Source organism: Copadichromis virginalis, linkage group LG20 (genome assembly GCF_057382275.1).
Source record: "Copadichromis virginalis isolate Kocher_CV1m ecotype Utaka linkage group LG20, C_Virginalis_male_GT1.1, whole genome shotgun sequence".
Lineage (NCBI taxonomy): Eukaryota > Metazoa > Chordata > Actinopteri > Cichliformes > Cichlidae > Copadichromis > Copadichromis virginalis.
In genome coordinates, this window is record NC_140637.1 from 31259181 (window position 1) to 31276143 (window position 16963).

The 16963-nt window shown below is 42.1% G+C and overlaps 1 protein-coding gene across 1 annotated transcript; it reads left to right on the forward strand.

Annotated features, from left to right (window-relative positions):
- The first annotated feature begins 628 nt into the window (after positions 1–628).
- Positions 629–16607, forward strand: cxxc1a (CXXC finger protein 1a). The gene is made up of 14 exons (XM_085444599.1): positions 629–921; positions 3819–4018; positions 4105–4205; positions 6148–6290; positions 6598–6753; positions 11885–12061; positions 12142–12243; positions 12314–12531; positions 13476–13683; positions 13771–13881; positions 14365–14414; positions 14494–14590; positions 15143–15295; positions 15387–16607. The coding sequence occupies exons 1-14, from the start codon at positions 691–693 to the stop codon at positions 15531–15533; spliced, it is 2094 nt and encodes a 697-aa protein (XP_085300725.1). The 5' UTR covers positions 629–690; the 3' UTR covers positions 15534–16607.
- Positions 16608–16963: the final 356 nt, after the last annotated feature.

A 16963-nucleotide genomic window follows, 5' to 3' on the forward strand; every position in this document is an offset into this window, starting at 1 on the left:
TAATTAAAATAAAAACAAGCAGAAACTTTTAGAAAAAAGTGAAGCTTATTAACTGGAATCCATTAGAAATCGCTTCATGAGGTCGGCATTTGTGAAATCTGCAGCTGCTGCAGGACTCAGGAGTAATTCCAGATGTTTCAGCAGATGTTGAGCTGCCGGCGGAGGCTTGAATGTGCTTCACTGCTGCCACCTGCTGGACGCAGGGAGAACTGCACTTCATGATGAAACAGTCCAATGGTGTGAAAGGAAAGCTGCAAAGAGCCGAGTCTCGAGTTTATGATGATTGTTTCTATTAAACAACATCAGAAGATTTCAGACCAAAACAGTCACAAGCTGCTCACAAGTGAGCCGTAAACTTAATAATTAATAAGTGTCGCAGTAGCAGCTGGGACAGGTGTTAATCATTTAAAGACAACAAACACATGTGCATGCTCATTCACATGATTTATACAGCCTGTTTTCCTCCTGTAGACCTGAGGAAGGATTGCTCCTGAGAAACCTGTTCACTGTGTTATCGCTGTGTTCACAGACTGGAGTCCAAACATCAGAGATCAGTTTTATTCTCGTGTAAAGTGTCATGTGACCCTTCAGATCTGAGTCACTGCAGCTCCCTGCACTTTGGTACCTCTCAGTCTTCACGGTTTTGTCTGCAGGCTTAAATTACCTCCAAAAACCCAAACGCGTGTTCTAATGTCACAGCCTCCCCTCCAGCAGGTGGCGACACACACACGCCGTTTGTGCTCCTCGGTCAAAACTACAGAAGAGGAAAACAATAATGATGCGGACACAAAGAGATTTTTGCAGATTTTTGGTGAGCTTGTAAAACGAGCGAGAGGCTGCAGCTTCAACCGGAGAAGCGACTCTTCTTCTCCTCCTTCTCCTTCTTCTTCTGTGAATTCACAGCAGCTGCAGCAGCTCATGGTGAGTCCGGGTTTGTTTGTCACGTTGTACTGATGGAGGAGAAGAGAGGAGCAGCTCCCTTTTTCTCCATCCTGCAGCCTAAACGCGGCTAAAATCTGCAGAAAAGTAAACGGAGTCTGGTCGGAGCGGAGCAGCAGAGGCGTGAGGAGAGCTCTGCTCCTGCAGGAGGTTAAAGCTGGTGATCAGGGAGGACTGGAGATGCTGTCACGTGGTTCGTGCAGGCTGCATGTGGAGAAATCAGCTGTTAAATCACTGCACGGTGGCGGGTTTCAGGTGTCACCAGGCGGGTTTTTTAAAGGACACTTTAGTGGTTTTAATGCAGGCTCGTCTGTTTCACATGCTTCTGTTTTCCTTTACCTTGCAGTTACTTCCCACAATCAATTCATGATGCAAATAAAGAGGTAAAATGAGTAACACACCACACTTTCAGTCTGATGTCGTTGTGTGCAGTCTTTGCTTCTGCACACCTTTGGTGGCTCGGACAGGGAAATATTAGTTATTAATGTTAAACAGACAGTGATGTCTTAATTGATGTGAATGAATTTGTGTGGATCCTGTAGACCAATGTAATACAGACTTAGTGCGATAACAGACTGCGCCTTGTTTTGTGGATATTGTTGAGTTATAAACAGATCGAATGAGCCTCCGGGTCCTGGTTTTGTGTCTGGACTTTGGTCTCTGGGGTTTAATCCAGGTGTTAGAGTATAGATCAAATGTATTAAATAAAACTGTTCTTAGACCTGAAACTGGTCTGATGATATCTAGATTTTTTTATATTTTCCAAATAAAAGCCGCTCCACAGTCTCAGTAGTAATCTAGTCCAGGATCCGCAGGTCTCAGAGGAGTATTTTTTAGGTCCTGAACCGGGTCTGGAGTTTCCTGTCACGTTTCTTCTGAATCCAGGTTCCTCAGGGGGAGTGGGCTTCTAGCTGCTCAGCAGTGCCGCTGTTCTGAGAAATCGTCCTACACGTATTATAATTTGACAGCGACTTTTGACTAATCCAAACCATAACCATAATAAGTGTTCACAATGGGTTAAAAATTATGTAAATTTGGGAGTTGTGTTACGCGAATGCGCAGAAACAACGGGTAGGATGATTTGTGAGGTAGGATAGATTCCCAGTCCCCCCGAAAACGATGTACTGGGAGTTCAATGTTCTCACTGGCTTTAGTGAGCCTTGAACCCCGGTTAGCTATCGAGCTGGTGGGTAACAGACGTCTCCGAAAACGTCGGAGCGCTTTTACAAATATATGATGTCTTGATAAACCGAGCAGATATTTGAAGTTTACACAGCTACATTCTCGCCTGAAAATATTTTAAATGTTTATTTTGTGACCCAGACAGAGTAATAAGAGTAATATTAAAACTAAGTAGCTGCCGCCATTGTTGGAAACTGGAATTGGCTGGGCCGCGCTAGGAATTCTGGGATAGGTTGGGCCACGATGGATACACCCGACCCATCCTTCAAATCTGGGGAAATGAAGGATGCATTTGTCGGCCGCGTTTGGAGGAGTCTTCGAATTTGGACAGCCTTCGTCGCTGTGACAGAATCGGCCTACAAATGGGGCCCCTGAATTTCTTCTTCTTCAGAGTTTAACGGCAGCTGGCATCCTTGTACATGCAGTGCTGCCATCTTCTGTTTCAGTCCGTTATTACACTCTTAAATCCTGCTGCTTATTCCTGCGTCTTTCAGGATCTTACAAAGCTTCAAACGTCGAGTCGTCTATTAAATTAGTCGTTGACAATTTTGATAGTCGACGTAATCGTGACTAGTCGACTAATCGTGGCAGCCCTACTTAGCATTATTTTAGTGAAATATCCAAGGCCTTCCCTGGATGGGAGCATTTGATGCTCTAAAACTTGTGTATACCTTTCTGCACTCATGGTTACAGATGTGCAAGTGTTCAATTCCAAAGGCACTAATGGACTCCTGTACCCTCAGAGGCTTTTGAACTGAGTGCTGATAACAGGCTGGATGGTCCCGCTCCTCCTTAGTCCGAGGGACATGGCGTCCATATTTTCCAGAAATAATTTAAAATGTTGATACTGCTGACCTCAGATCAGTTTTTCCACTGTCTCAGTCCAGCTTTGGCTCAGAGATTTGTGGGTCTGAACATCACAGGCATCCAATTTTTGGCCTTGTCCACTGCACACAGAGATTTCTTCAGATTATCTGATGATATTACGGACTGCAGATGATGGAATATTTATGTTGAGCAGCATTATTCTGAAAGTGTAACTCTGAAGAGTGAAACGCGGCCCCTCTGCGAGGCTCTTTTTATACCCAAACATGTCACTGACATGTTCCCAGTTAAATCTGACTGGTTGCAAAATGTTCAGAATATTAGATGAAATAGTAAAATGTCTCAGTCTAAACAGTTTATTCACTGTTGTGAATAAAATCTGGGTTTATGATATTTCTAAGTCATTGCATTCTGTTTTTATTTACATTTCACTTTTTAGGGTTTGTAGTGCAGACTAACAGCTGCTACAGACAACCCAGTGGTATGAGTGTTACAGGAAAAGCACTGTACTGTAATATAGTATTAAAAGGGCTAAAGGATGTGGGTACTTTGGTCAGTAGGGCTGGAAAATATGTCTTATATTAATAAAGTTTAGCCTGTTTGAAGCCAAAAAAGACTCTGGATAATCTGCTCAGGTAAGCACAACACAGAGCAGTCTGCTGGTGCCACACACAGCTCTGCAGGCTGCGATGCTCTGAGGGGGGCACCGTCAGAATAATGTGGACCAACCAGTAACGTGGGCTACTCCAGTTTGTGTTGGTGCTGGTCTTTCGCGATGAACACAGAAGACGAATCCTCTTTGTAGTAAAACCGAGTGAGATCTCTGATGATGAACTCTTTTCAGGTTTGTGTGTTTCTTGTTTGTTTGTCAGTCTGAAGAGGCTGCAGGAGCAGAGCGAGCCCCGGATGAGGAGGAGGGGGAGGAAGGGGAGGAGGGGGGAGGAAGAGGAGGAAAAGTGGAGGGAGGTGAAGAAGGTGACGGAGGAGGAGGACGGGGCAGATTTCCCATGGACACCATGAGCGCTCCGGTTTACTGTGTCTGCAGGAAACCAGATATCAACTGCTTCATGATGTAACACACTTTATTTATTTATCTGTAAACAATAAACAAACAAACACAGCTGTTAACCCTAACCTGTCTGTCTGTGTGTCCGTCAGAGGGTGCGACAGCTGCACGGAGTGGTTTCATGGAGACTGTATTGGAGTTTCGGAGAAGGCAGCCAAAGCCATCAGAGTGTGGTACTGCCCGCCCTGCAGAAGTCAGTGTCCCTCCTCTCTGAGCTGGAAGAAAACATAATGTGTATTAGTCCACTGATAAAAATAGACCTCTGAATATTTGCTTTAAGACTGAATTCATTTACAGAAATCCTCTTTAAACTAGCTTAAAGGGGATTTTTTATAGTTTTTCTCATTTTGTCAAGGTCAAGGTCAGATTTATTTATATAGCACATTTCCAACAGCCGATGCTGCACAAAGTGCTTAACAATAACAATAAAATTAAAAACTACAGTGTAATACAATAATAACAATAGAAACAATTTTGTGTCATATATACACTGCTCAAAGGTTTAGCATCAAACCTCTGGGATATGGATGTGGTCACTTAAGGAGCAGAAGAGGTCGTGAATCAGTTTCAGCTGCTCTGGTGTTAATCAGAATCAGAGAGACTTTATTTATCCCCAAGGGGCAACTAAGAAACTAATGAAACTAACAACAGGTGTACTAGAGGAGCTATCGTTTGTTCCGTGGTGTCCCAAAATAAACAGTTTATGGCAATATTTTTTAATCGTTTTGATGGTCACTGTAGAATTTCTTAAAGTTCTCTCTTTCTCTTATATTTTCATATAACCACACTACAGACGGACAAGCGACTGTTTTTATGCGTTGTCGTTACCAACAACGATGGCTCTGCCATCCGCTTGTTTATTTTCCACATAGACCTTTCACAATAAAGCTGAAGATCCTGTTGAGATTTTTCAAAATAAACTGAATCATGTGAAATAGTATGCAGAGTGTTTACAGATGAGACGCTAAAAAGAGCCGTCATGTGCTAAAAAATAAACCTTAGAACAGGCTTTCCCCGCAGCACGAGTAATAAATACTCACAAAGAAAACTTGACTCCAGGCACACGACGCCCAGCTGAAAACTCTTCACGCAAGTCGAGTTGCCCAGTTCACAGAATTTACAGAAAATGTACAATTTTTGTGATAAATCTCGTTGTTGGGACAATAAATGTCTTATATTGGGATATGAGATTTTGGTCGTATCGCACAGCCCTAATCTGGACCCTACAGAAGTTGCACATTTAATACGTGCCATTGCCAGAAGGTCTGCTGTGACTCCCAGCACAGTCTCAGGAGCATGGAGGAGATTCCAGGAGACTTACAGTGACTCTCAGAGAGCTGGATAGGGACTAGAAACCCATCAGCAGCACCGGTATCTGCTCCTTTGTGCACGGAGGAACAGGATGGGCACTGTCAGAGCTACAAAATGACTTCCTGTAGAGCACTGGTGTCAATGTCTGAGGCTCCTGCACTCACTGCTTATCAGTGATGGTCTGTGGAGTCTTATCCATGGAGGGATGCACAGACCTCTACAGGCCATTAAATCCTTGGACCCACTGTCAGACCCTACAGTGGTGCAGGGGATCCTGGGTTCCTCTTACTGCACGACAATGCCCAACCTCATGTGGTGAGAGCATGCAGGCAGCTCCAGGAGGATGAATGAATTGATACCATTGACTGTCCCTATATTTGACTGACATAAATCCATTAGGACACCTCTGGGACATCATGCTTCTGCCCATCTGCCAGGTTGCACTTCAGACTGTCCAGGAGATCAGTGATGTCCGGGTCCAGATCTGAGAGGACACCCCCCCCCCCAATCCTTTTTTTTCCTTACACATTACCCAGTTTTATCAGATATCCAGCACCATAATTTTTTCTCCCATTGACATCTGTTGTGTCTCCTATGACTTTTTTGTGCAGTGTATTTGAGATGGCCAATGTTCCACAGATGAGAAAAACTGGTTTGTACAGGACAAGCTGATCAAAAGAGCCACTTTAACGTGAAGGAGGTTTTTAAACTATAAATCCTGTAATGTTTCTCTAGTCTCAGAATAAAAACCTCGAGCTGTTGAAGAGCACAGTTGGTCCTCTTCAGGTGTTAAAGCTGTGATCTGTGCGTTGTGTTGTCTGCAGACAGAGACTCTTCGCTGGAGATTAAATACCGTCAGAAGAAGATGAAGGAGGAGAGAGAGTCGGAACCGGAGAGAGATGATAAAACTGATGGAGATGGAAGCTCCACCCCCCAGCAGAAGACTGACAGGAGGCGGGGCTCACAGGTACCCAAGAGATCACATGACACAGTTCAGCCAGCACTTTAACTGCTCAGGCTGGGGTTAGGCTGACTTACACCTCAGAGGGTCAAACTAACTTTTACCTGCTACTAGTTAAAGTATCTTAACCTTCAACTTCTTCCTTTCCGTATCCATCAGCTGACAATTTTAGCTGCTCTTACATATGAATTTTCAAACTTTTAAGTCCTTTAAGTGCTTAGGTTGAAGCTCCAGCCACAATCCGGGTTTTCGCGGGAGACTTGGAGTGTCGATGCCGTTCATACCGCTTCGGTTTCCTTGTTCGTTTTTCCAGATCAAGCGTTCGGCGAGGATGTGTGGAGAGTGTGATGCCTGCCTGAGGACGGAGGACTGCGCTCAGTGCGACTTCTGTAAAGACATGAAGAAGTTTGGAGGCCCGAACAAAATCAGACAGAAGTGCCGGCTCCGGCAGTGTGAGGTCCGAGCCCGGGTACGTGAATAAACCTCATTGTCATACAGTGAAAATGTGCGAGTGGAGGGAAATAAAAATCCCTGAAACTGAGGCAGACAGTGTGATCGATTTGTGTACGTGTGTGTGTGCGCGCTTTGTTTTACACTTACACATGTCATGTCTTCACAGTGCTACAGCCGGTGCTCATACATGAGAAAATTTAACAGTCAAAACCACAGCAGGTCACCAGTAGACAGTTTCGTTACATTTTTTTGTCTAATTGCAGAATACTAATAACATAGCTGGTTACTTTCTTATGAAGGGCCACAAGTGCCAAAATGACTTAAAGAACTCCATCATTAACCCTTTGAAGCCGGTCAGAGTGGGCACGCTCTTTTTTGTGTAACTATTTTTAAATCCCGGTAGCACTGCAACCGCATAAGCTAGCGCAATAATTTTTTTTGCATATGAAACCAGAGGAGTTGTACTTACATCTTATGCCATCAGCTTGTCCTCGGTCACGGTTTCCTTCCACATAAAGCTTTGCAAAAATTGCATAAAAAGCGCTTGCAGCAACAAAAACATAATATTCCAGAAACACGATTTGCCGATCCGATCAGCTGTTCGTAACACTTCCCACATTGAAACAGACGTCAGCGTGAATGATCGCATGTCCACCATTTCCTGCCCGAAACCGGAAGTGACGTCATTTTCGCGGAAAATTTAGTTTTTTACTTGTAGGCCTTAAGAGCCTATACTGGTGTTTTTATAAGTCATGTTTGACTTTATGCTTTTCTGAATAGTTTCTGGGATGCTTAGAACTCGAATTGCACTGCTGGAAATAGTTTATTTTGATGCACCTGCTGTTTTCTTTGCAAATTTGCATCATAGGATTGTTTTTCGTTTTTCCTGCAGTGTATATAAAAATTGCTGTATCTCAAAAATAAAACTATGAAGACACTCAAAATAAATTTCCTGTTGTAAACTATTTTTTGCAACTTTTTTGTATTTAAAGTTTTGAGGGATAAACCTCTTAAATTTCTCCAAGTAGAAATATATGTAAAAAAAAAAACAAAAACGATTTTCAATTTTTTTGTAGTTTATTGCACTTTTTTGCAATTAATGTAGTTACTATGGACTTAATGCATACATATTATTAAAATATGGGCTATAACAGTTGTATTGATGTATAGCAACTTGAAATGCTCCCAAAAATGGCACTACAGCATGTAAAAATATAAAGTAAGCTCTGGCGGACTTGGTTCTATGGTAGGTCTTAAAGGGTTAACTAACTTATTAAATGTATCATATATTAAGTAAATATATACATAATTCATTCAATTTTAATTTGTTACTTTTAAATATTCTATTTATGAACCGTCTTTATCATAATTAATAGCAGGTCTAATTAATATAATTTATTATAATAATGCAACCAACCTCTTACTCAATGTGCACTACCAAAGATTACATTGTACCTTATATTGCACCTGCTCCTTTGCAATGCACCTTACAGCATATATAACTTGTATACAGGTGTATATATCTATGTATCTTTTATTCTAAAGCAATTTTAATGTAAAAAAATCTACATACTGCTAATGGAGAGACGCCGAACTGCCTTTCATTGTTCTTGTCTTCTTCTTCTTATCTTCTTATTATCTTATCTTATCATTTAATAAATTATTAGATTTTTATTTCCAATTAAAATTAATTAAATACATATTTAATTAATTATGTATTTATCTAAGTAATTGCTGTCACAATTAATCAGTTAATTAATATTTTTAATTGTCATTAATTATTGACATATTTAATTAATTATTTACTGATGTATTTGATTAATTCATTTTGGCACTCTTGGCCCACCACAGTAAATACATTACTGCAGCCTGACTGGGACTGATGAATCGTCATGTTGCTGAGCTTTGGCTGCACGCAGTCTTGGCAGCAGCGATCCTTCATATTTGCTTTTGTAAATGAGTGAGTCAGGCCGTAAACACTGACCAGCACAGGGTAGCAGAGGAATGACACATTTAAAAGAGGTTCAAGAGTTCAAGGTACACTGTATAACTGAAACTGTAAAGTCAGGGCAAAAGCTTTAGCCTTGCAAATCTTTGTAAATGATTTCATGGTTTCAAGAACTTTTTAAAGCGTCTTTTTTTCAGGTTCAAGTTGTGGTAGGAAATTGATCCAGTTCTTTTTTTAAGACTTGAGGGAGAAAAAGACAAAAAATGTTGGAGACTTTCAGTCAAACTACAGACACAGGTAGTTCAGCTGCAAGCTGGGTGTTTATTTAACCCAGGCGATCACAAAGTCACATTAAAACAACAAAGGAAGGAAAAAGTCGAGGTTAGCAAATAGCTGTGTCCATAAAGAAGGTCAGCTGAACAGAGCACTGCTCAGAAAAAGATAACAAAAGAAGAACTGGTCTAACCAGAAGAGCGAGGACTGAACGCAGCAAAGGAACGCCTGTTAAACACAAAGGGGAAAAACCACAGAGACAATAACTAAACTCGGTACACAGATCCCCCACCCCCCGTGCTGTCACAGCGAGTGGTTTGGTCCATTTGCTACCCCTCTGCATTTTAACCAGCTCCACCCTCTATTTCCTGTTTTGTTCAACCAGGAAGGACTGGAGCAGCACACAGGTAACTCTGACAAAAGGTAGTTAATGCTGGTTATTTAAATCAATGACAGAACAAATCAAATATGCACATCAGAGTTTTGTAGTTTCCTAAAATGTTAATCAAACAGGTGAAATGTATACTGCAGCACTTTGGTAACTGCTAGAAAAGTTCCCTTTAAATGTGGAAATGATGCAGCAGAATTCATCTTTGATTTCCATGTTGCATCTAGTTAGAGGATGAATATTACAGAATTTTTATTTCACATAAATGGTTCGTATTTCCTGGTTTTTCTGTTGTTGGGCTTCTTTGCTTTAGGGGTGATGGATCTACAATCTTATAGTCACTGTAGATCTGAGGATTCATTCTGGAGCAGGTGGGCAAATCATTTTCCCAAGTGGCCACATGAGAAACCAGAGAATTTCAAAGATATGCAAAGTTGTTGCTGTTTTTCCTGTAGTTTAATTATTTCATCTGCAGATTTTCAGGTTTTTTCTGTTCTTCGGGGAGAGAACTCTAGCCTTTTTAAGCTTGACCAGTTGATTTCAAAGTTTGGTTCAATGTCTGAGCTGGGAATGCAAAGCACGGCAGACAGGTGACTGTTGCTGAGAGCATCTGTATCAGGATTTGTTAAGCTTCCTCAGTGAAAATGTTTGTTTACATTTAAAGGTGGATCTTAGCTTTAAGAGAGCTAACATCTTCTGAGTATGTGTCCTTATGTGTGCAAAGTTCTCCTCTTTGAGAGAAGAATAAAAATCTGACTTGAAGTGCTCTGCTAGCAGCGAATCAGACTGCAGGTCACTGAGTTCACTGGATGCATGATCAACACTGCAGCTGAGGACAATTCACTCGTAACTGTTTTGAAGTCTTCAGATTGCCTTGAAAACTCATCATGCAGGACTCCTAACATACATGAGTACCATCTGAAGCGATAAGCTGATGTTATGGCTTCTTTCACTGTTGGCATGTCTCTGATGAGAAACTTTTTTTATGAAAGCCTTCATCGGCCTGTACATTGTATGTGTGCTTACAGTGCTGTATTTAGTCCATTCATGCATACATGTCAACAGCAAATTCAAGATCTGCCTTATGTTCTGTGTCTGAGAGCTCTGGAGTGTCCTTTCTTTTCACAAAACCCTCTTTTTTGCCCTTTGCCCAGGCTGAGCCACCTGATAGCGATGCGGTAGCTTATATCACTATGTTTAGCCTTATGCTGCTCTAAAAGTGCAACTGCCTGTCTGTGGTTCAGTGCGCCTGCCCTGATGTAGTTAACTATTTTGGTTAACACATTAGCAGCATGGTTAATTTTTAGTGCTGGTTACTCAACACCTGGTGGTGTGTACTGCACTGCAGAAATGCCAATTTCAGTCACTCTGTCTCGCATCCACACCTTCCAGCTTGTTCAGCCTATCCAAGCGTGTAGTTACCTGTGTGGGAAAAAACACTCCCTGTCAGAGTTCCTGTCGAGTCACGTATCTCATAAACGTCCAGTGCATTTACAGCAAAGCTGCATTTGCTTGCATACACTAACATATGTAAATTCTTTTTTTTTTGCCTTCAAAATAAAAGCACCAAAGTTGTGTTATAGTTTCCCACAAAACTGTAAAAAAAAAAAAAATCATTAAGGCATTATCTAATGGAGAGTTGGTCAAAGACTGTTTGGTGGTTTAAATGGCACAAACTACATGATTATTTAATTATTTAAAATTTGAATCCCATTTCCCTTTGATGGCACACGTGGCTGCTGGTCCATACGATGCCCGGGTCTGATCTAGGAGCAGATCTCTGCACTTGGCAGTCATCTCAAAATCCCTCTGGGCATTTATTTGAACAGTTCTCTTGAAGAATTATATAAATTAACTTTAATTTCACAAGTAACCTGGATTTTTTTTTTTTTTAAAGCTTCTATAAAATCATTATTCAAACCTGATTTTAAAGAAGCTGCTAAAAGTTTTCCGACTTTGACCCTGAAATGCATTCTTCTCCCACCATCTTTGCTGTTACACAGTTCTCCTATAGTTTTCAGATTCTTTGAGTAAAACATTAAAGCGCTTTGATTCGTCAGTAAGATGAAAAGAGTTACACATTGACATCAGTCCGTGTATCGATTACAACTGTGAGATTAAAGTTCTGGATCTTTGTCTCTGGTTACCGTAGCGATGGGGCTTTTTAGAGTGGAGGATGGTTGTTTCCCGCTCCATACTTTTGTTCTAGCTTTAGACGTTTCTCGCATGACATCATGCATGTAATGTTTGTGAGTGGTCCAACATGTTGGACTTGATACAAGCACTCATAGCAAGGGAAAAATGTGTATTCTTAGACTGGTTGGCAAGTGATTCCTGGGCTTTGAGTAGTCGGTAAGAAAAATACTTTATAAATACAGGTATATATGACAAGAAAGGCATAATGTGTCACCTTTAACAAGGGATTCAAATTGATGGTGAACTGCTAACTCGTTCTGATTGTTAAAGATGTCCGTTAGACAGATGTCCGTTATTGCTGTGCTAATGATGCTGTTTACTCTGCATATGTTCTCTGAGCAGAAGATGCTTCGGGTCAAGGATGAGGAGATGAGTCGCAGCGGTGCCAGGGGGCGGAGCCTGTCGAGAAAAGGGCCGGGGCATCACACTGAAGAGGAGGAAGATGACGAGGAGGAGGGTTTCAGTGAGAGTGAGCTGGAGCTGTACGAGCAATACAAAGCTGCCGGATACAGAGACCTGGTCAGTGTGTGCAGGTGTTTCCAACCAATCAGCTGCCAGGCAGGCACTTTCTGTGTGCGTGACACGTCTTCTTGTTGCAGGTGTGGCACAGTGAAGAGGATGATGCTCAGTCCGACTCTCTGAGGAAGAAGGCGGTGAAGGTGAAACACGTGAAGAGACACGAGAAGAAGCCGGAGAAGAAGGTGAGAGCGGTTAGATCACCTGACCACAGATGTCACTTATGATGTCACTAACACACCCGTCCTCGTGCAGAAGTCCGTGTCTGTTCCTAAAGAGGAGGCAAAGCCTCGGCGCCACAAAGTGAAGCAGCGTCACAGAGAGCGTGTGCGGCACAGTGAGCGAGCGGGAGAGGGTGGAGTAAAAGAAGTAGGCGGAGCTTTGAGGCAGTGTCTGGGTCCAGGATGCATCGAGCCGGCGAGGGCCAACTCCAAATACTGCTCCGAGGAGTGCGGCATGAAGCTCGCCGCCAAGTGAGTCTGAGATCATCTAAATGTTCATGTGAACACGACACGGCTGACACGGCAAGCCCGCCAGAGAATTCAGCAGTTTCTAAATTCAGCAGTTCTATGCTGAAGTTAGAAAGCTTGTATCAAGTCAGCTACCATATCTAATTGGACCGTTGAGTCCATTAACCCGTTTTACACGTGAAAAAAGAAGTGCATACTATTTGTTCCAAACACAAACTGGCAGGTTATTTCTGAAATACAAAACTTTGGTCATCTTTCCAGAGGTGAAACACGTCCATTGCCGCCATTGATTGTTTTTTTTTCTGGTCAGTCACTTTGCTGTGCAGCAGCTCTGAGAAGGTGAGAGGACTTGCCTAATGTGAATTTGACTGGCTTCCCATTCTTCTCACACAGTTTCTAACAGCATCCAGCTCAGCTGCTTAGCATAGATCTGACTATTCGAGAGCATATTATGCTCACCGCTTTGGTTTTGGTGGTGATATCGTCACAGGTACCGCTGTAGTAAATGATAGGTGTTGCTATTCAGAGAAAACCTCTGCATCATCCCTGATTGAAGAGAAGTTAAACCAAAAGGGAAGAAACTGCCAAGATTTTTTTCTCCAAGGTTTTCTCCAGAGTTTCATGAAGCTGTTGCAGCATCTCCTTGCTGTATAATCCGATATTCTGTGCTTCTGCAGGTAAAAAAGATTGGTGGTAAAAACCGCCAAAATTGTGCACGACCACCCGAGATGGCACCAAAATGTGATTTGTGCCAGCACTTCTAGTGCTGTGTATTAGGTGCCATGTACACCTTATTACTGTGTACTCTGGGGTTTCACCCAGGACCTCAAACTTATGCAGAAAGCAAACATGACATTGTCTGTTAACTTGGTGTAATTTGGTTTCTCAGAACCAGTACATGTTTCTGAAATCTGTTGGTTCTTTGACGCCTCGTCTCTGTCTCTCAGTCGCATCTATGAGATCCTGCCTCAGAGGATCCAGCAGTGGCAGCAGAGTCCCTGCATTGCCGAGGAGATTGGACGCAGACAGCTGGAGCGGATCAGGAAAGAGCAGCAGGCGGCGAGGATGCGTCTCACGCTGATGGAGAAACGCTTCCATGAGCTAGAAGGCATCATCGCCAATGCCAAACTTCAGCAAGTCCAACAGCACGAGGAGGTCTGTGGCAACCGCAGCCACCCAGTGCACTCCGCTGTTAGTGTGATCAGCTGTTAGTTAGTCTCCTCTCTCTGTTTGTCTCTGCAGGTGACTGAGGGTGACGGTGACGACACAGACTTTCAGATCTTCTGTGTTTCCTGCAGTCACCCCGTCAATCCGAAGGTGGCTCTGCGTCATATGGAGCGATGCTACGCTAAGGTTAGCTTAAAGAAACAGGAAGTGTGTCCACCTGGGGTCTGTACTGGATATGAATTACAGCTGCCTTAATGAGGTGATCAAACAGGAAATTAATAACAGCGATGTGGGAACAAAGGCCACAATAAACCAGTGAAATTCAGTGACAGCTGGAAAAATGACCTTTAGCAAATTCACCCAATGCTGCTGTTCAAATCTTCTGTTTAAAAGAGCTACTCATATGGAGTTTAATAATAAATGAGGATAATAAGTTCTCCCTAAAAGATTATTGATGCAACCTAGCACCCCTGAGGTCCTCCACTTTTAACACCATTGGTCTAAGTCTGCACATGAAGTCAGAATATTAGCAGGCATATGGTGGTTATGGCACAGCAGCTAGTTTTACATCCCCTGGCATGACAGTCAGCTGTTCTGAGGTAAATTGTGGGTAATGTAGGCACCAAGGAAAACTGTTTAATCTGATCTTTCTGTTTCTTTGTCCGACAGTATGAGAGTCAAACATCGTTTGGTTCCATGTATCCAACACGCATAGAGGGGTAAGACCGTGCACCTGTCCGTCCCTCGTGTCTTTACCTGTTCCTCTGTTTGTGTCTCATCTCTCTCTGTCTCTCTCAGAGCCACCAGGTTATTCTGCGATGTCTACAACCCTCAAAGTAAGACGTACTGTAAGCGGCTGCAGGTTTTATGTCCTGAACACTCCAGAGATCCAAAGGTTTGTTTATGTCTACAGAAAACAACTTATGACTCGATCAAGGCTTTAATCCGCTGCTCTTTTCCTCCCTTTCTTAAACTCAATGAAGAACTTTTTTTTATTTTAGCAAATGTCTGTGGGGCTCTAAAATATTATGTTGGTGTGCTCTTACATAACTTGTCAGCTGTGGATATTTAAAACATGTCTCTGTTCAGGTTAACTTACTGTCTCAAGTCTTTAAAGGACATAACATCAGAAATTGGATGCTGCACAGTTTTAATGTGGCATGTGGTCCTGAGTCTGGACTCAGAGTCTGGAGAAGAGTACAAAGTCAGGATTGGTTGGTCCTGGCTTTGGGCTCAGAGACTCAGATGTTCCTGACGCTTTATTGACTCTGGAGTCTTTGGTCCTGACTCTGGAGACAGTCAGGCAGAGTCTGGTCCTGACTCTGAGCTAGCTGATCCCGACTCTGGTCCTGACTCTGGACTAGCTGGTGCTGACTCTGGTCCTGGCTCTGGACTCAAAGTCAGGCAGACATTTTCCTGATTCTTTGTTATTGACTTCCTGTTGCAGGTCCCAGCAGACGAGGTGTGCGGATGTCCTCTGGTCAAAGATGTGTTTGAGCCAACCGGCGAGTTCTGTCGGGTGTCTAAGAGGAAGTGCAACAAGCATTACTGCTGGGAGAAACTTCGCCGGGCCGAAGTCGACCTGGAGAGAGTCCGAGTGGTATCTCTATTCATACAAACTTTATTTAGTGCCTCGTCATTAACATTAAGACACACCTGGACTTTTCTAACTCTCTCTTTGTCTCTGTCAGTGGTATAAACTGGACGAGCTATTCGAGCAGGAGAGGAATCTGAGGACCGCCATGACCAACCGAGCCGGTTTATTGGCTCTGATGTTGCACCAGACCATCCAGCACGACCCAATCACCACTGACCTGCGCTCTGCCAAGGACAGGTAGACAGGTGACGTCAGGCAGACGTTTTCCTGGATGAGTTTAACGCTCGTTTGCAGTTTTATTGTGGAAATTTGTGGGAAGGTGAGTCAGAGCAATGTTTCATTCACAAGTGAACAAAAAACAAGAGAGATTTGATTCTGACTCCAGCCTCATTCAAACTCAGACCTCATCTGATTTTAGGAAGTCAAACCGTTTTTATATTTCATATTCACACTACAAATGTAGGAAACCTGAGCTCATGGATGGACACTCAACTAAACCTTCTGCTTAGGTAACGCTGCCATGAAAGCTGGATCTCAGCTTAGCTTTGTGGGCAGTTGTATCCTCACTGTTAGTTTTAATAAGCTGGGGATGACTGGACACACAAATATGATCACATTTGATCCTGAATGAGCCATGATGTCTACATGAGGTGCTTATGTGTCCTCCTCGTCCTGGAAAGCTGCTCTCATTCAGTTTAACCTACAAGTATTATACTACCCACATCCGACCAATCTGAAATGTGGCTGTGCTTTGGAAATGTGTCTTAAGGTTGATGATGAAACACTACATGTTCACTAAAGATGCACACATTTTATAAATCTCTAAGTCATCTTGTTACAACTCATTCCTCCTGGTTTCTTTTTACAATGTGAGCCTGTTGCAGTTCAAATAAAAATTGTGTAAATATCAGTTTAAACTTTCCCCCATAGGATCATCAAAAAAAGTAAGCATAGAAGAAAAAAAATCAAATGCTAGCCAAAAAAAAGATAGATTCTGTGACTTGATTGGCTCTTGTTTCAGTCTAAGTGAATAAACAGCCAATCGGGTAAGCATAGGAAATAAATTTTAAGCACAAAGAGCTGAAGTCAAGTGAAATTAATTAATTAAATAAATAAAAAGAAATGTCCTGATAAAGAACTCTTGGTTGTATATTGATAAAAGTCAAACTTTTCTGTGTGACTTTAATTTCCCTCTGAGAGGAAACCCTTCATTTCGATCTCGATGTCTCGTTTTTTTATATCTGTTTTTATCCAAAGTGTTATCATTATGTTGTTGTTTGTTCAAAATGTTTCAATAAAGTTTGATATCTCATTATTTGTGCTGATTTTGAGCTTTTCTGTTCTCAGAGTGAATGCCACTGCATCACAACATTAAACTGGCTACCCAACATGTTTTTTTAATAGACTAATAAAATTTAATATATGCAACATCCATGAGAAAGATTTGAGGTAATCCAGAATTTTTTGTAATTAAATTCAGTTTTATTTTATTTTATTAGGCAGAAGAAGAAAAAACCTATACATTATTGTAATTTTTAGTGTGAATAAAGGGCCACAGTATTATATTAGGTAAGACATAATAGGATTATTATTAAAATGAAACAGCAAAAAGGAAAAGTGTTTGTAAAACATAACCTACATTTTGAAGACGCTATTTGTTTTAAGCACATA

Excerpts from the sequence above, each read along its gene's own strand:
- cxxc1a (XM_085444599.1), top strand. The coding sequence starts at position 691 with ATGTCACAGCCTCCCCTCCAGCAGGTGGCGACACACACACGCCGTTTG. Across the intron at positions 6,754-11,884 it reads AGTGTGAGGTCCGAGCCCGG|AAGATGCTTCGGGTCAAGGA; the intron begins GTACGTGAATAA and ends TTCTCTGAGCAG. Across the intron at positions 13,684-13,770 it reads AAGTCCAACAGCACGAGGAG|GTGACTGAGGGTGACGGTGA; the intron begins GTCTGTGGCAAC and ends TTGTCTCTGCAG.